This window comes from Ricinus communis, chromosome 3 (assembly GCF_019578655.1).
Source record: "Ricinus communis isolate WT05 ecotype wild-type chromosome 3, ASM1957865v1, whole genome shotgun sequence".
NCBI lineage: Eukaryota > Viridiplantae > Streptophyta > Magnoliopsida > Malpighiales > Euphorbiaceae > Ricinus > Ricinus communis.
Window position 1 is genome coordinate 24,381,404 of NC_063258.1, and position 24,302 is coordinate 24,405,705.

The 24,302-nt window shown below is 32.4% G+C and overlaps 3 protein-coding genes across 5 annotated transcripts; 2 read left to right on the top strand and 1 right to left on the bottom strand.

Moving 5' to 3' along the window:
• The first annotated feature begins 489 nt into the window (after window positions 1-489).
• Window positions 490-5,142, top strand: LOC8282516. Its single transcript, XM_002523462.4, has 3 exons — window positions 490-896; window positions 3,980-4,003; window positions 4,580-5,142. Exons 1-3 carry the CDS (start codon window positions 704-706, stop codon window positions 4,879-4,881), a joined length of 519 nt encoding a protein of 172 aa, XP_002523508.2. The 5' UTR covers window positions 490-703; the 3' UTR covers window positions 4,882-5,142.
• A 1,413-nt stretch (window positions 5,143-6,555) lies between these two features.
• On the top strand, window positions 6,556-12,245 carry LOC8282517 (calmodulin-binding protein 60 E). The gene is made up of 7 exons (XM_015721993.3): window positions 6,556-7,413; window positions 8,133-8,208; window positions 8,617-8,675; window positions 8,884-9,374; window positions 10,222-10,382; window positions 10,523-10,726; window positions 11,277-12,245. The coding sequence occupies exons 1-7, from the start codon at window positions 7,301-7,303 to the stop codon at window positions 11,991-11,993; spliced, it is 1,821 nt and encodes a 606-aa protein (XP_015577479.1). The 5' UTR covers window positions 6,556-7,300; the 3' UTR covers window positions 11,994-12,245.
• Window positions 12,246-13,061: 816 nt separating this feature from the next.
• LOC8282518 (two-component response regulator ARR12) lies at window positions 13,062-18,523 on the bottom strand. 3 transcript variants are annotated; one of them, XM_015721992.2, is made up of 7 exons: window positions 17,732-18,523; window positions 17,301-17,453; window positions 16,623-17,027; window positions 16,446-16,522; window positions 15,808-16,069; window positions 14,840-15,714; window positions 13,062-13,698 (listed from the first exon to the last, which is right to left on the bottom strand). In XM_015721992.2, exons 1-7 carry the CDS (start codon window positions 17,859-17,861, stop codon window positions 13,624-13,626), a joined length of 1,977 nt encoding a protein of 658 aa, XP_015577478.2. In that variant the 5' UTR covers window positions 17,862-18,523; the 3' UTR covers window positions 13,062-13,623. The 3 variants fall into 3 exon arrangements, with proteins under 3 accessions (XP_015577478.2, XP_002523510.3, XP_015577477.2); XM_002523464.3 differs by having other exon boundaries at window positions 14,840-16,069; window positions 17,732-18,521; XM_015721991.2 differs by having other exon boundaries at window positions 13,062-13,695; window positions 14,840-16,069; window positions 17,732-18,520.
• Between the last annotated feature and the right edge of the window lie 5,779 nt (window positions 18,524-24,302).

Below are 24,302 nucleotides of genomic sequence, written 5' to 3' on the forward strand. Positions count from 1 at the left end.
GCCATACCCCTCGGGCTACAAACTGATATGGTTGCACTAATTTGGAGGGTAGTGCAAGCTGCTCAAATAACAGAAAGAGATAACAAAATTAAATGGACCAATCATTGCCTAATAGTTGGTACTAACGGATGGTCTCAAAACTAAATGAAAACAAGTGAGCTAATAACATAAAATGACAGTCACATATTTGCCTTGCATCATTATTTTAATTTCAGTTTTAATTCTAAGATCAAACTAATTAGTCACTTTAAGTAATTAAATAACATAAAAGTAAACTTCACATTACATCATTTTCTAAGTTTTAATCGCGTATTTTCAAAGAAATTGAATTTTAAGAGAAAAAGGAAATTGGGGCAAATAATTTTTTTGTTTTTAATTTCTTTTACATTTTTTTTATTTCTGAGATCATTTTATTTTATTTTTTTTTCGAAAATGAGATCATTTAATTAGAAAGTAATAATAGGAAGTGTTAAATGACACAGTGACTTCTTCCATTAAAAAGGTTTAACCAGAAATTCACAGGCAAAGCTAAAAGCATCCATTTCACATTCCTTAATTATTTAATCAATGCGTCCACATTAGATCTCATCATCTCTTTCACTCGCTATCCCAAGAGAGAGAGGGAGAGGGAAACTGAGAAACCCAAACTAAAATACACAGATTGATTGAGAGAAAGAAAGAAGCAAAGGAAAGGAAAAAGAAAATGACAAGGAGATCAGGGAGTTGCTTGAGATGTTGTTTGGTAATATTTGCAGTTGTATCAGCTTTAGGTGTATGTGGACCTGCTCTTTATTGGAGATTCAAGAAAACCATTGCATTTTCTTCTTCAAAAACTTCTTGTCCTCCTTGCATCTGCGATTGTCCTCCTCCTTTATCCCTTCTTAAGATTGCTCCTGGTATGTATATCCCTCTCTTTTCTCTCTAGCCTTTTTAATTTTTTTCAATCAAATTTTATTGCTTTGATTCGTCTTGTTACTTTTTGTTGTGTTTCTGCATCTGGGTTGTTTTAAATTTTTATTTTTATTTTGATTGGTTATCTGGGTGCAATTTATGGTTACCCTCTCATCAATTTGAGTTCTTGATCTATTGCTTTTTCCTGATTTTGGATCCTTGCTTCTCTCGTGCTTCGCAATTGGAATAGTTATTCGTTCAGTTTAGTCTATATGTAGCTGTACCCACTTCGTTACTTTCAGGATTTGATCTGTTTATCTGGGTGATTTTTCAATCCAGAGTTCTATATGCAACAAAAGTGAATCCAATTTGTTTATTACTTTCTTTTTATTTTTCTGTACTGAAACTTCAGCTACTTTGGTTTTGGCTTTTTAAGTTTTAGATTCATTTGTAGCTAGTTCTAGATTTTTATTTTTATTTTTGAACTATGTGCAACTTAAACCTATATCAGTTTCTGACTATTGCAAGTGTGATGAACCTGCTTTCGAGGTTGATGGAATCAGCAAGATCTGGCCTTTTACTTGTATGATCTGAGTATAACTAATAAATGAGAGTCTTCAGCACTTGCTGTGTTGTTGTGTGATTATTGTTTTGAAGCCCTTTATGAATATCATTTGGTGAGTCCAATTAACCATGTACTTATTCCTAGTCATGAACAGGTCTATTGGCACCTCTTATTTTGTTTTGACTGGATAATCTGAATAATAATGTTCTGGGTTTTGGTGCTTATCTGTGGAAATCACACTTCAATTGCCAAAGGCTAATTGCTAAAGTAATATGTGAACAGTCACCTGTTTATTAAAAGTACTTTGTTGATCTGTTTGCTAATACAAATTCGTTGGTTAGAATTGATGATTGTCTCTTCTTAAATAGATACATACAGTGTCTGTGCATTTACATTTTTCCTTTCTGTTGTAGTTCTTTATGCCAAATTATTTAGCATGGAGCTGTTTGAAAATGTGCTGCATCATATATGATAGTAAGAGAATAGAGCTCAATCAATGGAAGGAATTTCTTCTCGTTATGCTTGCATGATGATCTCCAAGTTAACATATTCTTCTCGATTTTATCGGTTAAACTTGTATCCTGAACTTTGATATAATAGATCTCATAAATAAATTTCAGATCGGCATAGAGTTGCAAGTTTGATGAAGTGATATGTGATGGATAAATGGTACTCCCTCCATTCCATTATAACTGTCGTCTTTTAGTAATTCACTCAGATTAAGAAAGCATTTAATAAGTTTAATTATAGGAAAAGGCTGGCTAAATTAGACTAATTTACCCTTCTATAGATATTCCAAAATTTATTACACCTATTCCAACACAAAGATAAAATAGGAAAGAAAAAATTAATGTTGCATTGCATAAATAAAACTGACAGATAATTGGAATTCTTTTATTTGAAAAAGAGACAATTATAGTGGAATGGAGGGAGTATTGATTAACAACATAGTTGGAATTATTTTATTAATAAGGTTTATACCAAGCTTATTGATGCTTCAAGAAGCTATTTGGATATTTATGTTGAATTTTAGGACTTCCTCTTTTCCGCCTTGTATGCATTAGGTTGGTCATAATCATAGCAAACTGCTGCCACAGTATGTTAAAGCACCTTAAATAACAGATCCAAAGAAATAAATTGCTGATGCTCTTCTTACTTTTCCAGTTAATACAAAAGAAATTTTTACCACTTAATATCACTTTGATGCTAAGAAGAATTCTGTCCACTTCGTGTTTGTAGTTTATGCCAGAATGGTTAAACTTGGGATAACAAGTCTTAACACAATTGGTTATTTCCTTGAGAAATTGATATAGGAGGTTTCATTTTCAAGAATGTTATGTAGTCGGACACTAATCTTCCTGAAATGGATTTCTTGTTTTAAACTTGGATCATGCATCCTCATTTGGTCACAGCACTTAAAATTTCCAATCTGTAACTAGCAGAATATTGGGAATAATCTTTTTAGTTAATCTTCTCTTAGTTTTAGTATATTATGTCAAAAGTAGAATATTTAGTTTTTGTCAATTAGCAGTTCTTATAACTGCCACCTGGTAGTGCTACAATGCTCTAATTATTCTCTTCTGTTCGAGATGATTTTATATTTTTCCTCTCTTTAGTGTCCTCTTGAAAATAACATTTCCGTTAAAGTATCTCCCTTAGGCAAAGAGCTGATGAGAAACAGAAGATTGCAATAGGAAACTCTCTTCAGGGAACTTAATTATTTGTTCAGTTGAAACTCTCTAGCCTCTTGGAGGCTGAGATCTCTCATTGCTCAAAAGTTTCAGAAACTCAAGAGCTCTATGCAATGTCTATAGGACATTTGTTTCTAATTAAAGTTATACTTTTTAGAGCCAAATTTTAGCAATAACTAAAAGAATGTGCAAGAATAATGTTTATCATCTCTAGAACCTATTTGTAACAAAATTGATGGCAATAGTCCATCTGTTTACTGATTTGCCCTGCAATTTTCTCTTATACGGTTGCTTTTTCCTTTGTTCTATGGTAAGCATTATGCATTCATAAGATCATTTGTTTCTTTGTCCATATGCACCAGACGACTTTGTGAATCCTTTTCAAAAATTCCTTGTGGTTTCGAAATATCAGTTGCTGAAATGATAGGTGAATTAGGTTTCCTCTTTTGTATATGCAAAGTTGATTATGGATGCTTTGATCTCTCAATTGTTGAATTTGATGTCAAATGAAGATCATCTCTCTGAAGAGAGAACTACTGGTTTTATTGCTAGTTTAATTATTGGTTTCTATTTCTTTCTTGTGCACATTCTACCAGGCATAGCTCTATGTTAAAGCAGCATACAACTTTTATATCTGATAATAGACAAATCTCCAATTGAATTTAAAATTGCAAAAAGGGAGCTGAATGTCTTCCTAATACATTCTTTTATACATATTTCTTTATGCTTGCTTAATGAACTTTTGATATTGAGTTTTAAGTTTTGAGGAAATTAAAATTTCTTCTACTAATTTTTTTTGTTTCTGATATGGCTTCTGTTTTATTCCTTGCAGGGTTGGCCAATCTCTCAGTCACAGGTTACAACTCCTAGCAACTTGCTTCAATTGAATAACTTCATTTACTATGCTAAGATCACAACAGATTTATTGTCTTTCAGTTATCTTTCACAGACACATACACGAGTGGCTCATACTATAAACATTGGAAATAGTTATGCTGATTTCATTTTTATATTTATACATGGGCTTTTCCAGATTGGGAATAGGAACTGGGTCCCTTCTATATTGCTGGGTTTCTTCATTTATTTCTTCAACTTTAGAGGCCTAGATTGATAGAGCTGCGCACATAATGCAAGAACGCTAAATTCTGCTTGGAGAAAGCTTAGTTTCATAGCTTTTTCAATAGTTTGCATTTTTGGGCTTTTACGCACCAGTGCTGCCAAACTTCCTCAGAGTAGGCTAGCGTGCTTACACCAATGAGTTGGCAGTGGATAACTGGATACTCCGGTATAGAAGGTAGAATTTAGGATCTCTCGGGAAAAAAAGAGTTGGCCATAAAAAACTTCCTACTGTGTTTTGTACTGCTCATCTTCAAAGTAAGACTAGTGAATTCATGATCTCACTGATGTGATAATTAATATGGTGATATCGCAGATTGTGGAAATAATGACCCTGATCTCAAAAGGGAGATGGAGAAGCAGTTTGTTGACCTTCTAACCGAGGAATTGAAATTACAAGAGGCTGTCGCAGAAGAGCACATTCACCACATGAACATCACATTTGCTGAAGCAAAAAGGGTGGCTTCTCAATACCAAAGAGAAGCAGAAAAATGTAATGCTGCAACTGAAACGTGCGAAGAAGCTAGAGAGCGGGCTGAGGCGTTGCTGATCAAGGAGAGGAAAGTTACATTTCTGTGGGAGCGACGGGCCCGCCAATTGGGTTGGGAAGGAGAATAATTATTTGTATAACTAGTGCAAAGTTTTTCCTTTGAGCTGAACTAGTGAACTATGCTTAGTATTTATATAGGAGGCAAGCAAATTGCTTGTGTTGTTTTGCAAAAGCAATATACTCTCTCTCTGGCTCTCTCTGAGATTGTTTAGTTATCTTGTGAAGGCAAGCAAATCATATATGTAGTCATCCTTTTACTTGTAATCAACATGTTCTATATCTGTCAACACAGTTAGCTTTAAATACATGTCTCTTAGTTTACTGCTTCATTAAGTGCTTTTGACATGGTCTTGCAAGCTTTATTTTTGGTCATCTTGTCATGTAAACAATTCTGTGCTCACAGATCCTGGAACCCATTTCTTGTCTTGAGGCAAGATCATGGACAGTGGGTGGCCTCACGTTGCATCCTAGCTATATGAAAGTGTCTGCTGCTGACAATCTTCATGCAACAAGGCCAGTTTGGGGAAATGATATTCCAATTTGCATCTCCAACATATTCTAGGGTTAATTAATTCTTCTATGGTCTTAACATTATTAATCATTATCATTAATTGAAAAAATCACCTGCAATGCCTCATGTTCTGTTGAAGCAGAGACAATAAAAGAAACCCTACAAATACAATGTAAAAGCTTTTCTTAATAACATTTTTTTTTAAGTTCTTTATAATAGTACAATCAAGGTTTTTAATCAGATCCATGGGCACATGGTCCTATCTGTCCTCAATTTTTCCAAATTCTAACACTAATCTTAATTGAGTAAATTTTCTTAAAATATTAAAAGAGTTGTCAAGCCAACTAATTCCTTTGAGGAGAAACAATATATTGAAATTTCATTATCTATGTATTAGTTATATAATATGAATAGTTATTTTTAATTTTATATCTCTCATACAGAAATAATAAATTTTATATGATAAATATTAAATTTAAATTTGAGATCTTTTATTTTATAATTAATTTATAAATTAAATAATTTAAACCAATCGGTTCTAATTCTTTATGTGATTGATTATTTCAATTATGATAATAATGAATGAAGATTCTCAAAACTTTACTTAAAATAATACTAGATAGAACAGCCATTATTTAACTATTATCAAGGGATTTTGCCTAAAAGCTATACTTAAATTAAATAATCCTTATGTCATTGTTGCTTGCTGCTCCAAAAATTCACATTTAAGTTGAACACTGCACCTCTTTTTTATTTACTTATTTTAACTAAGAACACTACTCTCTTGTTCTAATTCAAATGAACCTTATATTTTAGTACTTTAAGGTTAGAAATAAGATAAGCTTTAAGAATACAATATAGCACTTCCAAACCAAGTATAAATACATTCTTCTCACATGACATATAAGAAAGTTCTTTTTTCATGTTAATTAGTAGGTATAGAAACATGCTATCATTTTTAGCCATCATTATTCTTTACTTGGTTAATATTCTTAATTTTATTTGTTATTTTTCATTAGAATTAAATATTTTGCAAAATACCCATTTATATATATAGAATTTCTGATAAAGTCTTATTAGGTTTTATTATATACAATAAAATAAAAAGAATAAAGAGGGGAAAAATTACAGCTAATTCTTTTTATTAATATGATATTATCAACCTCAAACATTTTAGCAAAAGAGACAACAAAATCTCAACCTGAAAAATAGTGAAATACAAAAATATTTATACAAAAAAAAAAAAAAAGGAAAAAGAAAATCTGTCACACACATGACAAAAACCAGATACAAGAGTGGGTCAAGTCTTACCTCCTTACTTACCTGGGATGAGTCCCAAATTTTGCCACCGCCACCATTTGACTTTGCCATCCGCTGCTCTTCCTTATACTCGGAGGCAAAAGGCGGTCAAATTCAAATGCCACTGCACCAATAATACCATCATCCACCACAAACAACCCATAAATATGATATCTTTTTGTTGGTTTCACGCGCTTTCTTTTCAAGACTTTCAAAGTTCATGCATGCTCTAATACAGCTGTGTTTGAAATATGAATTCTTTTTCAATTGTATAATATAGTGTAACAAAGAAGGGCCAAAAAAAAAAAAAAAAAGAGAAAAGAAAGCAAGAAACTTTATATTATATAGTTTTTTCTTTAGATCTTAATAATAATAATAAAGTAATATAAAAGATACCAACTTTGATTGGATCTAATCCACTAACTTCAATGAAACAGATCATTATTACAATAACCCAGATCCAGAACTTGTCTTGAAAAGCTGTTTTCTGTTTCTTTGGCGTCTGAGAAATTTTTAGTCTTGACTCTTTATTCATAAAGATCTTGGAAATGAAATGGCAGTGCTCGTTGTCTGCTTCAAGTTTCTCTGATTGAGTATTAGGTGGATCTTTTACGACAAGCTTGGCAATTCCATATTTGGAAAAGTTTCTTAGGATTATTTTTTTTGAGGTCCTATAAATGGAAAATTCAAGAGGAAGGAGAGTGGATAAAAGAGGTTATGAGCAGAGTGTTGAAGATGAAGATAACCACTTGCCTGATCCAAAAAAGGCAAAGATGCCTGCTTTAGCAAGGTTTGTTTCTGTGCAATTCATTGACCTTCTTGTTATTAACTTCTTGATGACTGTTCCTTGCTTGTATTCTTGTTATTTATGTATGCTTATGGTTTATGCAACATATAGTTTGATGTTGATAATGTTTCTTGGGTTGAAAGATTACTTACGATCGTTACAAGAAATCTGGTAGACTGGACTTTGTTAATTTGAATCCAAACGGGGTTTTGACTTGAAATTACCTGGCTCAGTTTCTTCATATTAAACTTGTAATTATTAACTTATAGTTGCAAAAGTGACTTTTAATTGGATGCCTTATCCATCCATAGGGGACTAATCATTTGACTCTGATGGCTTATGTTCTCTGGATCTCATTCGATCTTCAAACATGGCTGTCTCATGTGGAATCATGTAATGTTTATAAGAATTGCAACTTTAAGGACTTGACTGAATCGGGAAGAACTATATTTTGCTAATAGATTAGGTGTTAACTTGGTTGGCAATGGCGGTGGATTGCATTGACACAGTGCTGCAAAAACTAATATTTTGTGTCAAATGATAAAACTTGTATCTAGTTTGTTTTAACTACCTTATGTAAACTTGTATCTAGTTTTATTGATGTTTGGTCAATGTCTTGATGCTTACTTTCTTCAGTTTGTTAGCCTTATCTACCCTTGTACTAGTGTCATGTGTCAACTTTGTGTGTCCATTCCATGATATATAAGCTATTCAATATGCAGTGTGATTGTGGAAGCTTTGAAGGTGGATAGTTTGCAAAGGCTTTGCTCATCTTTGGAGCCTTTGTTCCGCAGAATTGTGAGTCGCAATTTTCTTTTTCTATATATTCTTACTGTGCAATAATATGTGTCCTAACTTGGTGCAAATTTATATAGATGAAAAACAAATGACATTATACTAACTTTAGAAGTAATTGTGCTGCTGTTATCTACCAAGTTGAAAGAAAGCCATTACTGAAGTCACCTATTAGACCTTACCTATGATTACAATTAAATTAGATGCAAGGAAGACACATGCGGAAACCCTTGATTTCATTTTGATTAGTAAATCTTTGATGAAATTTGAGCCGTTTTCTTGTCATCCTCAGTTCTTGTTGTTGTTGGTTCACTTTGTCAACGCATCCTTCTGGCTGGATTTCCTTCTCTCTAATTTAAATTCTGGAAGGTTCTGGTATTGTTAAATTTATAATTTTGAATGAATATACAGGTTAGTGAAGAAGTGGAGCGCGCTTTGACAAGAATGGGCCATGCTCAATTGGCTGCAATGTAAGCTCCTCTATCAACTTTAGATGTTAAAATGAATATATTTCTATGTAAAAAGGATATTATATATTTCTAGTCGAAGCACTTGTTGGTCTAAAGCTAATTGTTAGCGAAGCAAGTTATGAAACTAGGGTGCTTGATGAAATTTTAGAAATAAAGTTTGCAAACTTCTGAATCGCTTAACATCACAAATTTAATATACGTATGGCAGGTCACCACCAAAAATACAAGGGCCAGAAGGAAAAAACCTACAGCTTCATTTCAGAACAAGGATGCCTCCTCATCTATTCACAGGCGGGAAGGTTGAGGGGGAACAAGGAGCAGCTATCCATGTTGTCCTGATAGATGCTAGCACAGGCAGTGTTGTGCAAACTGGACCAGAATCAGGAGCCAAACTGAATATTGTGGTTCTTGAGGGTGATTTCAATGAGGAAGCCGAGGAAGATTGGACCCTGGAACACTTTGAAAGCCATGAAGTAAAGGAGCGAGAAGGGAAAAGGCCTCTACTGACTGGCGATCTACAGGTGACTCTCAAGGAAGGGGTAGGAACTCTTGGTGATCTTACTTTCACCGATAATTCTAGCTGGATAAGGAGCAGAAAGTTCAGGCTTGGTCTTAAGGTTGTTCCTGGTTATTGTGAAGGTATCCGTGTTCGTGAGGCTAAAACAGAGGCATTTGCTGTTAAAGATCACAGAGGAGAATGTGAGTTTTCAATGTTTTCTTGTTTATAGTTGATCAACTTAACAACATTCACTGGATAGAATGATTATAAGAGTACACACACGAAAATTGAATATAGCTATAGTTGAAACAAATTTAAATTGGTAATACCTACGGGGCACCTTTTTCTACCTGGACTGAAAATATGGACTGGTACTGAAATGAGGTCCTCAGTTGCTTCTTTGTTGTTTTGTTGAGAAAGTATAACCTTGGTGAAAAGTAGTTGTTTTCTACTGCATAAATGTTGCGACTGTTGATTGATTTTGGTTGTGAACTTGTAATATTAGATGGAGAGTTGTTCCCTTTGCAATCCTCTAGACACTAATACTTGGCCTGACTGAATGTAGTTCACTGTCAAATTTAAATGGTACTATCAACTTCAGTGAGAGTACAGATTTAATGTAATGGGTTTTCACGTAAACATCCAATTGCAAGGCATACTTGTGGGAATATTCGGATAATAGGAATCCATATGCATTCTGTGCATATGGATTTCAAGTCATTGAAAGGAATTTCATTCAATAATTTACATGCACATGCTACTATATGATATGAAAATTTTTTGTTGTGTTCTTTCTTTGAGGTAAATAACGATGACTTTTAGTTTATCCAGTCAATCTCTCAGGTACCTAAAATATGCAGTGGATAAACTTTAAAGACCAACAAGTTACATAGATTGGTGCAGTCTCCACTTTTTTTTTTGCCTCGTGTGTTTGCATTAGAATTTGAGTTGCCGTGCTACCTTATCTAACTCCACATTTTAATAAAATTCAGATGACCTTGTCTTAAACAAGATGTTCTCTTCTAACCCAGCACTTGTTATTTGCAGTATACAAGAAGCATTATCCGCCTGCTTTACATGATGAAGTTTGGAGATTGGACAGAATAGCCAAGGATGGAGCTCTGCATAAAAAATTGGTGAAGGCTCAAATTGTAACGGTCGAAGATTTCCTTCGGCTTCTTGTCAGGGATCCACAGAAGCTGAGAAATGTAAGATTATCTTTACTCAAGCATATTTTTTGCTTTCCCATAGATAATGTCATTAGAAACATATTTTCCTTTCACTTCACATTCCTTATTTCTGTATGTACGTTAATAATTTTCTATTTCTGCTTCAATGTTCACAATAGATCCTTGGAAGTGGAATGTCCAATAGGATGTGGGAGAATACTGTGGAGCATGCTAAGACCTGCGTGTTGGGAGGGAGGCTTTATGTTTACTACACAGATGCAATTCATAGCACTGGTGTCGTTTTCAATCATATTTATGAACTCAGAGGCCTTATAACCGATGGACAATTCTTCCCTTTGGAATCTCTTACTCACAGTCAAAAGGTTAGTTGTCAGCATTCAGTGATTCCAGCCACAATATATATAATTCAGTATTTGAAAACTTTAGTTTTCACTTGTTTATTCATCTTGCGATGGGAATTTTTAAAGGAATACAAGGGAGTTTCAGAATAAATAAAGTTGTTAAAATTTTGACTAACTTGATGTTTTGGTCCACAACCTATCTTAAAATCTTTGAAATTAGATATGTAGAAACACCTGAGACATAAAATCTACAACTACAACAAAAAACAGAAATGTAGCCTGATCAATTTGTATAATGCAGTGAAGAATGATGCTGCAGTTTTGCTATTACTTTTGATTGACAAGACCATCACTAATCTTTAATACTGAATGCTCAGTCAGCTACTTTTCTCATAAGATGTCCTAAATCAGACACCAAGTAGTAGCAGTTCAGTTGCCATATTGTCATTTTCCTTTACTTTGCATGTTGAAACATGCGTCAAGTGTCATCCGCTCCACAACATAGTAATTGAAGAATTATACCTTTTGCCACTACAGGAATGTGACTCATTCATGTTGAATTTTCTTGCAGGTTTTAGTGGATTCTTCGGTTAAGCGAGCGTATGAAAACTGGCATCAAGTCATAGAGTATGATGGCAAAGTCCTGAACTCCCTAACTAATGCTAAGAATGGAAAAAGAGCTTTGGTTGCACCTATAGTTGACAACTACGAGACAAATCACTACATTAGTTCTAACCAAAACAGGCAGCAGCCGTATATCTCATCTGAACCAGGTCCACAAAGCCAAGCTGTAAATAACCACCCATCAGTTCCTCAGTTGATTGAATTCCCGTTTGTGAGGTCAGATAATAATGCAATCATGACAGTAAATAATCCACAAGGAGGATTAGCTGGAGGCATGGATCACATGTCTGTTGGAACTCCTGGAGTTGGGGGTAGTTATTTTTCAGGTGACTGGTCTCGGCCGAGAAATGGGCAGGGAGTAGAAGACTTCTTCACTGAAGAAATCCGTCTTAGGAGTTCAGAGATGTTAGAGCACGATGACATGCAAAGACTGCTAAAATCATTTGGCATTGGAAGTGGTTTTGGTCATTCTGATGAGGCATGTTACTCTTACAGCATTCAAGCATATGAGCCTCAGATTGATCAAGCATACACACAGGGACGCGGAAGGGGATCAGGGAAGGCTGTTGTGGGATGGCTTAAGCTTAAAGCAGCTTTGCGGTGGGGGATATTTATAAGGAAAAAAGCTGCAGAAAGAAGAGCTCAACTTGTTGAGCTTGATTGAGTTGAATGTTACAATCTAATTTAACCTGAATTACTGAGGTTGTATTTGTTTAGGTGCATTTGGATTCTTTATAAATGCTCCTTTTGACTGTTCAGAAGACGAGGATGAATCTTTCAAGTTATGTAGATGTAAAACTGAAAAAGATATTGTATTATTCCAAGTTTTTTGTTTCCTTGCCTACATTTCCTCGTAGGCCAAGCAAAGCAAAGGTGAAGAACAAGAGCAAAGAAAGAAGTACTCCTTTTGCACCGAGCACAAGACTAATTTTGTTTCCAACTCTCTCTTACATTTATTTTTAAAAATTCTGATTCATTATAATTTATAAAGTTTGTTTGATTGCTGTTAAAAAAAAAAAGAGAAAAAACAGAAGAAAAAACAAAAAGGAGAAGGCATGTTTGGTTGATATAATAGTTTGTATGTAGTAAGTGGTAACTAGTGAATGCTAATCATTTGGTTAACTATTGCTAATCATTATTAATTGTGAGTCAGATAAAATAACCACCAAAAATAGTATAGCTTTCCATATACTGATTATCTCTTTAATGTATTATACAAATTAAATAAGAGACCAGAAGTAATTAAGAAACAAATTATATATAATGATTGATCAAGTATTTTTCATAATATATATTGATAAATGGGTTTTTCTTATTGACCACATATAAACAGTTTCATCTTAGAATATGTTTATCTGAAAGATAATTAAATTTGTTTTGATGGAAATCAATTAATCCAAATCACATTTGCTAAACTTTGTTTATGGCAATAATCAAGGAAGTATGAAATTATATGCAATAATGTTAACAACTGGTCGATCACATGGCAAAACTGCTATTACATTAAAAGATATGAATCATTCAGAATTGTGGAAGACAGAAACCTAATGAGATTCTTGTACTAAAACTGAAATTTAATTCCATCAAACTTGTATTTTCAATAAATTTTTTTATTTATTTCAATAACTTATTTCTTAACACAAAAGATTCAAAGTTTAACAATTTATATATACACTTCAAATATATAAGTTGGTAGAAATGAGATCTTCGAGATTTTCCTGAATCACTTCCATTGGATTGGACCCCTAAAAAGTTATTATAGGGAGTGAATATGCATTATGTGCATTCCAACCTCTCCAAAGCAAATTCCCATCACATTCCCTGTGCAATATTTAGGTTTCTGTATAAACACTAACTTCCATGTACAAGGAAAACTAACAGCAGCAACACTGGAAGGTAACTCCAGGTAAAAGGTATACAAACAGCAATGGGGTAAACAATTTACAAAGAGGAAACACAATGGAACAGAAAATAGAATACCTACTACTATTATGAGAAAGGTTATAAAGGACTCCATTTATCAGCGGGAATTGATGAGCTGAAAAAGAATTGAGCAACTAGGATTTCTGCTAACAATGTAAAGCACCAACTAACTATAGTAACAGAATAATAAAAGAAAGGAGAATAAGAAAGTACATTCTGGGCGAAGAAATAGAAGGGGTGGTGGAGAGGAAGAAAAACAAGACAGAAATTGTAGAATCAATTACGAGAAGATACAAATTCCTCCAGTAGAGGAATAGACTTGGATTTGCTGAAGTGGTTCTGCTTCTCTACAAATCAGCTGCAGCAATCTATCATAAGCATGATCCAAGGGAGTAAGGATCAAAACTGAACTCTCCGTCCATTAGCATTGCTTCATTTTGCTCCTGCTTCAGTTACATTAGCCAATGTCAAAAATATGTCAAGAAGCTCAAACAAGCTCAAGCTTTTCAGAATAAAACATCAAAATAAATTTGTGCAAACACCTACATGTAATGGTTAAGGTACCAAATATTGCCAAGACACTTGCAGTTGATTTTCAATAATGCAAATAACTGCAATTTTGATGACTTAACTTGCGACATACAAAGCATCAGAGTTCCTTCACTTAAAACCCTCACTATTTGACCCGGATTATGAAATTTCTCAATGTATATGTAGGTAGATTTTAATTGCTCAAAGATAGTCGAAAGAGCTGAGAGTCCTATAGCATAACAGCTGTGTAGGAAAAACCAGCTTTAATCATGCATTTACTTTTTTGATCTGACTTCACATCACAAGCATTGAATCAAAAAAAGAATTTCTACTTTTCCTGTCAACATTCATGTGATAATTCTCTGAGACTCAACATTAAGATGACTTTCCATATTTAAGCTAGCAGAGTCACCAAAAACTGAAGTAAATTCTCGCATGCAGGTCCCAGAAGAACTAATAATTTGTATGACATTTCAAGAGGCGCAGACTAGCAAAATACATTTCAAAAACAAGTCATCCTGAGGTCAGAAAGGTTTTTTAGGCTTTGTTCAAGAGATGACCAATACTCTTATGTTAAAAATAACAAAAGAATAACGAGAACGAATTGTAAATGCCATGTAGAATTATATATAACCTCAAATTCACAAAAGTATTTGAGCAGATTTAAAGACTGAATCTACAGGTTTAAGATTACGTCACTTTAAAGCGGGTATAGGTTTCATGCCACTTTCTCAATGATTTCATTCACATTTATGGTTCATTTAAACAATGCTCTTTAAAACCAAAACTCCTTCACAAGCTATGCCATGATAAGTGACTACAAAAGGATTAAGTGAAGTGTTTGGACTTTGCACATGAACTGAGAGACTGCAAGTTATATGCTTAACATGCCATGCAACAGCAAACCCACCTTATCTATGTTTGACATTAAACCTAGAATAAAAAATATTGTAGTTCAATCCATCCAACATTCTAAAACCAGTTAAGATTTTTTTGACTAGGACAAAAACATTAAAGAATTTAAATGAGATAGCAAAGAAAAACATTCGACCATACCCGTTTGATCATTGCATTCATTATGTCGTCTAAAGACTCGTAACCATTCTGAGACTTTGTTTGCTCCAAGAGGTAGTCCTCATTGGACCTCATTTTTGGTTCCAATGGAGACGTTTCAACCTCAGCTTGCTGAAAAGATGAAGGAGACTGGCCAACCAAAGGTGCATCAAACTTCTTACTCCGATCTATACAATGGCTTAATGAACCCAAAACACCATTGCCAGAAACCAGAGGATTAATGGTGCTAAATGAGTTACTAAGGTTGGGGTTATAATCCTGGCCATGTTCTTCCCACCTCTGCCTTGAATTGTAACTTGTACTCTGAACAACATTACCAGCAAAGCCTGTTTGCCCTTGCATGTCTACTCTGGTGTCTAAAGGTGATGCAAGCACAGCGGAAGAAGAATAATCAGTTGGGCTGTTAACCATCCGAGAGTTTGTGGATGACATATTGTCTCTGAAGTTACTAGTGGATAAAGCATCATGACTGAAGGGTTCACTCAAAGGCAAAGTTGTGGAAAATTTAGATAACTGAACTGCGCCCTGCCAGCTTTCATTACATCTACTATGATCCAGAAAATTTGAAGAACCACGAACACCAACATCAAAAGACTCCTGGTTCAACGAAGGCACGCTAAGAGAAGATTGAGTTGCAAATACTCCAGTATTTTGATTTTGTTGGGGGTGCGCTTGTAGCATCATAGGGTTGCTTGAGGGACCAGTCGCCGTATTGCTTAGACTACCTATAGTTACTCTGGCATCTGAGAAGCTATTTGTAAGTGAAAAGCCTGATGAATCATCATTGCGGTTAAACTCTCCAAAGTGGGCACTGGACTTGCTCTGCAGCTGGTTGGGCTCCAATGACGATGGAATACCTTGAAACAGATTCACACCTTGGCTTGAATGCAAAAGAGTTGGCTGAAGCTTTCCAAGAGTGTTAACAGAACTACTCAAGCTTTGTGACTGACCTGGCTGAAGAAGACCTGAAGAAGCTATACCCCGCAATGTTAAACCAGAAGGGGAGTTTAATCTACCAAGCATGCCGCTTGGATGGTATGATGATATAGATGTGCTGGACAGCCTTCCTGGTCCACTCAAAGTTCGAAACTCTCCAAATCCATCCAAAGACGCCATTCGCAAGTAAGAGGAATCTTTTATCCCAAATGCAGCAACCATATTGGCTTGCTGGGAAGCTGTAGTACTGATTCTTTTCAGGTAAAGCCTGTATTTCTGCCATAAAGTGCAAATCATGAGCCTTGAAACTTGAAGGCACCATGAAACCCAAATTTATTAAATTTTCATGATTCATGCTTTTAATGTGAATTTCATCAGACACAAATACTCAGATTGTCAGATTCACAACCAGACTAGTCATGAGCTATATATATTGAAATATGAATTTAATACTAACTTGGTTCCACCATCATTTGTTTCACAGAACACCTGGACATCATGCCAAATATTTCTAAATACCAATTAACACATTTCTAACCCCATATATTCCCATATTGTTTGTCATTCCAGTCAAAAACGTAATGTATTCTAGACTATACAGTCACATCCTTGACATTATAAGGTTTTAGGAAGCAAATGGAAAATTTAAAACCTGTAGATGGCTTGCCACATTTTCCCTTGTAAGCCCTTCAACATTCATCAGGTCAAGAATTTTCTTTGGAACAGCTTCTGCAATTAATCACATAAAAGTTAAGGAATAACAAAAAGGAACTAAAACTTTGAATTACCAAAATAAATGTAAAACGTCACTTCATGTAAAGGAACTCACTGTCAAGACCCAATTGATTAACAGCTGCAACAAATTTCCTATGCAACTCCACAGACCAAACAACCCGCGGCTTCTTCTGAGCCCCAGGTTCATCAGTATCATTTAAATTGTCTTCACCCTCTTCTTCCTCGTCTTCATCTTGGTCCTTTCGTTTCCGATTCACTTTTCCATTCTGATCCTCACTGCCACTTGACGACATTCCTTGTCCACCTTCTCCGGCCCCATCAAGAGGCTTGTCTTGATTTTGGGACCTGCTTTGGTCCTTGGGTTGCAACTTTTTTCTCCTAATAACATGTTGCCATATGTTCTTGAGTTCCTCAATTCTCACAGGCTTCAGCAAGTAATCAACAGCACCATGTGTAACCCCCTTATACACAAGCTCCTTATCACTATGTGCTGATAACACTGTAGCAAATATTACAGGGAACAATTATATTTAAACCTAGTCTACCCAATGTTTTCAAAGAAATTTAAAGCAGTCTTTAAACTAGAATCCTGGAGTAACAATGGTACAAAAGTTGTTTAAAATTTTTATACATAAATAGAAATTCTATGAAATCCCAAGAAAAGACATCTGATCTTAATTAAATCCTTTCAGATTGTACAACAATAACCATAAATTGTAAAAGGGAAAGTCAAGATCATTCATTATAAGAAAGAAAGAGAGCCTTTGCTTACTGATGACTGGTAGGTCCATCTCAAGCCCTACAAGCTCAAGTAGCTTAAAGCCATCCATGTCAGGCATGTTAACATCACTGATAACCAGGTCATACTTGTTTCTGTTTTCTCTAAGCATTTTCAAAGCCTGGATTGCTTGATTGGTTGTTGTAACTGCACAATCATTAATGACATGTAAGAAAAGGAACCAAACTTGAAAAGGCGTTCATAACTCTATAACTACAGATCAAAACTAAAAAAAATCAATAACAACACAATCTAATAATCGCTGGCAGGAGCCAGATATATCTACAATGTCCAAACTATACAAAAATTGAAATTACTGAAAACCCCATAATCACAAACCACCTTAACACAGTATTTAGTGTAATACTTGAAAAATAGATAGAAACACGCACGCATATGGAAAGTTTGGTTAAAAAGAAAAATACCCTGATACTGGCATTTCTTGAGCAAAGTATCCAAGACTTTAAGGCAAATTGGGTCATCGTCAACCGCTAGAACACGCATACCCACTGGAAACTTGTCTTCACTACTACTCCTTTTGTCCTCCACAGTCATTTTTGAATCAAAAGAACTCAAAACACCCAGAAATGAAAATGAAACAGGGAACTCAAAACAGAGGTCACAGAGTTAAAAAAAATGTTTAAAAAATTAAAGATTTTTCTTGAATATGAAATTGAAACTCGTGTTATTTGAGGCTTTCCAACAAAACCCAAATGACCAAAAAAGAAAAAGATTCAAACTTTTCAAATGGGTGTGGATCAAAAGCAGAAACAGAGAGAACAGAGGAAGAAAAAAAAAAAACAAAGAAAAGAAAAAGCTGTACAATATAAAATGGGACAATGATAGTGATAGCCAGAAGAGAGTAAAAGGTTTCTTCAACCCCAACAAAACAGAAATCTATTATTATTATTATTTTCTTTTTTATTTCAACACACACAACACACAATCTCTCTCTCTCTCTCTCTCTCTCCTTCTCTGTACACTCTGTATTTGTCTTTAGCTTTTCTCTCTCTTTTTTCCCCTTCTCCTTCACAGAACACAAAAGCCTTTTTCTTTCTTTTCTCACATTGTTTATTATGATTTTATATATGATAATGGAAACCTTTTTATTTTTTAATTATCTTTTTTTTTTTTAGACTTCTTCAAGCAATGATAATGTGTTTATGATGTGCAAAGTCTGTGGATGTGCCATACCCACTCATTTAGTTGTTCATTTTTCTTGATCATATAATCTTGACCGTCCATTATGTACTTAAAAGAATGATGGCCCAGAAAAGTTTTGTCAATTAATGATTGTTTCTAATTGGTGTAACGATAAATGAAAAATTGTACGGTGATAATCATTTGATGTAACAAAAATTTAAAAAAATTGTACGGTGATATAAGGAGCAGATTCATTAAGTTCTGATGGGTACTGAAATACTGATCACTCTGTTTGACATTACATTTTATTTATTATTTTTTACTTATGAATAAAATATTAAAATTGAATATGCTAATAATGGTCAACTGATTGTAATTAAAAAAATAAAAAGGAAATTGGATAATTATAGAGAGAAAAAGGGGTAAAAATCCATAAAGAATCTGGCAATTTATTTAAGCCTTTAAATGCTAATAATGATATTCATATTATTATGGTTTTCACAGAATAGGAATTCCAGCAAGAATTCCTTTGATTGATTTAATTTTAAAAAGGTCCGTAATTAGAGGTTGTTGAGGAGTAGTCTTATTAGGTAATTATATATGGGTTAAGGACAATTTAGCCTTCAATATTATTCTTCATTATGCCATGTAAATTATGTGCAAATTTGTCTTTTGGGTTAATTTGATGACTCACAGACAATTAAAATTCGTTTACTTTCCTTTTTTAGAAAACAAAAAAAAACAATTCCTTTTAATTTATTTGGTAATTACAGAACTAAAAAGAGTATTTGTGTATGAAATAAGAAACTTATTTTTTCATAATTTTTTTTTTCTGAATTAAGGTTGTAATTACAACATTAATACATTTCCAATAGAAAAGGAAAAACACATGCATATTCATGTCTCTTTCATAAATTTTGGCCATGTGGAAAATGGGCTAAACTTTAGGTTATCCCTTAATTGTCACTCTCAAAATGTAAATGGGATAATAAATATAGACTATAGTAATACATTTAGTATACTTTTTGATCCTTTCACACACACAAGAGGCATTATTCTGTTCTTCATATAAATCACACATTTATATCTTTATTATTAATGGGTACTAATAAGACAAGAGGTTGAAAGTGAAACCTTGCAATTATAACCTATCACCAATTGCAAGTTTTTAATTTGTTATGCTTCTGCCAAAAAGGGGCATGATTGAAGTTTATCCAATTGGAGGATTAATCCAACTAGAAAGATGAGGGACCTACTCCAATTGTCTCCCACTCTCATATTTTATGGAAACAAATTATTTCTTTTGCTGATTTATCTATCTATTTCAGCATTAAATGATTTATATTTAATATAAAAATGGGACAATATCAATTAATAATGCATATGAGAGGGCTTAAATGTCCAACATATATTACATCTCTTAGAAAAACAAAAAAAAAAAATCCTGATGGAAAGTAAGTGAGAAAATGTTTTGCAGAAGAATGCATGCATAATGGAGAAACCATTCAACAATGGCTTCAAATTTGATTACTAAATCTTCTTCCTTCCTGATACAGAGGTGACCAATTAAGGTTTGCTGAATCTTCTTATCAAAACAGCACAGAATCCCACTCACTGTACTCTAATCTTCTCCTTCTTCTTCTTCTTCTTCTCATACCAGATATCTTTGAACTCCAGAATGCTCATTATTATGTGAATGGCATTATTATATTCTTTAATACTTCCTTCTCTTTTTCCTATATGTGAAGTTTTCTCCATATTTTATATATATGAAGCAAAATATGGTATTTAATAAAATTAAAGATTAAATAATTAAATATTAAGTGTTGAATTTTATACGCCAAACATATAAATTATTTAATTCTTTGAGTATTAAATTTAATAAATCTATTTCTTATATTTATAATTATGCAAATTCATTAAAATTTTTAATTAGATATATTTATCCTCTGAACTTTTAAATTTTAGCTTAATTACATTTTTCAGAATTACTCGTATGATAAGAAATATTATAAATAAATAAAAATTAAAAATTATGAAAAGTGAGTATTACAATTGCCACTGTTTTAATAGTTTAAGATATAATAATAATATAAAAATCAGACCAATTAAAAGAATTTAATAACTTAATGAATCAGCGTATTAAGTAGGAATTCTAAGTCAATTACGTTGACTTTCAATGTTACAGTGATTAACTTTAATTGAAGATTTTTAGGTTGACATTACATTTTGTTGTCAAACCATCTAAAAAGGTTTTAAAAAGCATGCTGAGAAGATTAATTTTGGATGCTGAATAAGGCTGTTTATCCATCAAAATACCTCCTAATATAGATTAGTAATGGATTAATTTAGATGTGGGTACTCTAATTTTATGTTTATCCATCAAATTAAACAATCAATTTTCATCTGTTTTTTTTTATGATGATTTAGATTTTAGGGCAATTTAACAGAAAGATATATAATTTCTTTACAAATTTCTCTTACTATTAGTAAGGATAATGGGTCTATATTTTTTTAGAATACTGACTAGGTGAAAAAATAAGGCAGTCATGTTAAATGAGAGTGATGAAAAAATAAAAATAACCTCAACTTTTTTAAAAAAGAAAACTATTTAGACAAGAATAATACTTTAATAGAATCACAAAAAATTTAGAAAAAATAATAAATTCAAAATACTAATTCGTGCATATTTTTTTATGAAGAAAAATACATACATTAAAATAATGTGTTTGGTTGAAATCCATAAAAAAAAAAAATTCATTTCATTTGAGAAACAGCCGTTAAAAAGAAAATAAAATGAGAATTATAAAGTTGAAAGAGATACTTGTATATTATAGAATATATTGACCGACAAACGTGAAATTCATTTAAAGATTTTATTTATTTTGTTAAAATTTAATTTAATTATAATAAATTTTAGACAAATTTAATTATTTAGAATTTTAATTTAACTTTTACTTCATTTTAAAATATATAAATTTTAAATTTAGAAATAAATTTTATAATTTTTATTGATTGTAATCAAATAAAATATAATCTTATTCTAAAATTAAAAAAGCCAATGCGCTTCAATATTGTCAGAAAAGGCAGTAAATTTGTATTGTTTTATTGTCTATTTCAAGCCTTAGCTTTCAGAATAGTATGCAAGAGATTCTTATTTTATTAAAATAAAGAAGGAGAAAATATAAGAAAGAGAGAGGAAAAGGAGAAAGAGAATCCCTTAACACTTTATTTAGAAAAGCTAGAAAAAGAAAATAAGGTGTAGAAAAGTGAGTTAGTGAATCAAGTTTAGGGTTCCGTTATTGGTTATTGTGATTATTTATCTTTTCATCAAATAGCTTATTCAGCAAAAATAGATTTTGTTTTTACTTATTCAAACAATTTCGCATTTCAATATCGCTAATATAATCTGATTTATATCAAAATTTTAAAAGTTTATAGAATGTATTAAAATAAAATAATAATAAAAAATTTATATGTGCTGCGTGATTTTATTTCGTAATTTCATAATTCATGGTATTAGCAATTATTAATAATTATTTTTCAGAAAACAAATCAAGGGTAATGTAATATTCAAATTAATCTATGTTTGGGAATTTTTTAAGAAGAAAAGGAAACAAAAAGAGAAATAAGTTTTATTTTTTTTGTTCGGATGGATAAAAATGAAAAAATAAATTCATCCTTTATTTTTCATATTTTTATTCTTATCTTTTGTTATAATTTCTTTTTAAAATAGAAAGATATAGAATGAAAAGTAATAATAACTTTTTTCACATATTTCTCTATTTTAATCGTTTTCTTCTTTATTTTCTTATTTTTCTTATTCTAAACAAAAAAGAATTTTACGATAAAAATATGAAATAAATCCACTTACCATATACATTAATGATTTTAGCAAAAGATTTATAAAAAAGAATACGAGATTTTTTTATTAATTTTATTTAAAAATAATGGATTAATTTCAAAATTTTAAACTTTTAAGTAATATATGAGATATCAATTTCTCTATCATATATTGTTATTACCTCATAAATATGTACAGAAACCTACAGTAAAAAATTTATAAAAAATAAAATAAAATAAAAATTGAGAGCGTGCAGGTGAATGGGCAGTGAAAAGAGAGTGGGTTAGGGAAAGAAGAAAGAGGAGTGAGCAGCAGCAGCTTTGGTTTTAGGGCAAAAGTCCTCCCAAAAGTACACAAAAACAAGTACAACATCTCAACAGACAAACTGCACATGATTCAGATGCCTACCACGTTTCGCTCTCTCACTGGTCCTGATTCATTTCTTATGCGGGACCCACTTTCAGATTCCAATATTACCACAGAAAGAAATGCAGCCTTTTTCTGATAACGACACGTCGGTCGCAGGATGTCAGCGTTTCTTTTCTTTAAAAAAAATAAAAATAAAGGACAATTTCGGGAATTTGTCGCTTCTCTCTCTCTCTCTCTCTCTCTCTCTCTCTCTTCTTTCAAATCATATCTGCGGATCATCTTGGACTTTGATGCTGCGGCGTACTACCCAATTGGTGGCTCTGTAGGGAATGGGACTTTCCACTTTAATAAATTAATTTTTTTTTATAATTTCTGTCTCTTTATTGTCAATTGCACATACTTTATTTATTAACTCTGATTTTCTTTTTCTTTTTCAATTTAATGACTTGAATTTATATTGTAAATAAATCTCATTATAAGTAAAAGACAGACAAAGAAGAATTTTTAAATTACTGTAAATTCCCTTTTCTTGTCTTAAGAAAAAGCAATATCCAACAAAAAAGCATCATAACTATTTTATTTTAGTTTTTAGTAATTCAACTTCAGTGACTGGCACTACTTAATGATGAAAAAAATCAAGCTGGGTGATTTTCATTTTTATTTTCTAAATATAATAATGTATATCTTGGTTAAAAATAATTTATTAAATATCTTTCTAAATAATTTTAAATATTTATTTTCTCTGGAATTGGTGGATGAGGATGTTGCGGCAACTTATTCCTCATTGCTTTCCCTTATAGGGATCTTTCTCGCCGAGCTTTGTCTCAGGAGTTCAGTTTATGCATGTGGGCCGTACTACAGTTCAGCTTCTGGAGTGGTGGTCGGATTGCGCCACCTTTCCCCAGGAGACTCTCAGACAATGGATTGGTATCAGCGGAAGAAGTCACTGTTCCCTCTTCTTTCAGTTGAGTGACTTCGTACCTCTCCTGACCGAGAAACACGGATTTGAATTGGTCGATAAGGATCCAACTTAGCACATCGAGTTTACTTTGCTAGTGTTTTGGAATTTAAATTTTTATTTTGTTATTTTATTATTTTTAGCTAACGGAATGTGAATTTACTTTGCTAGTTTATTTATTATAAAAGTGAGGTTTCAAAGAGTGTAGATGAAGGGGAAAAAAATAAAAAAATAAAATCGAAAATAGGTAGAAAAAATAATATCAAATTGGTCTAAATATTCGATAAAAGAATATAAATCAGAAATTCTATTGACTAGTTATTGCACATTAGGTATTTTATACACTTAATTTGAGTTAATTATATTAAAGATTACTGAATTTTATATTTAATTAGAAATTTAACTTAATTTATTTCAATCCAGTAAATTAATTATATTTCAATTTAATTACTTTTTTATTTAATAGATTAATTTATTTCGAGAAGACAATAAAAAAACCTCATTAAGAGAAAAAAAGAAAATGTAACATGGTAATTTTTCAATGGCGAAAATAACTAAAGTATAATGCAATTAAGATTCTATAATTAAAATGAATTAGATCATAAACTCGTGATTAGTTTAAAATTGAATAATTCTTTTATATAATTATGATTTTTTTTTTAAAACATAACATCGTAAATGA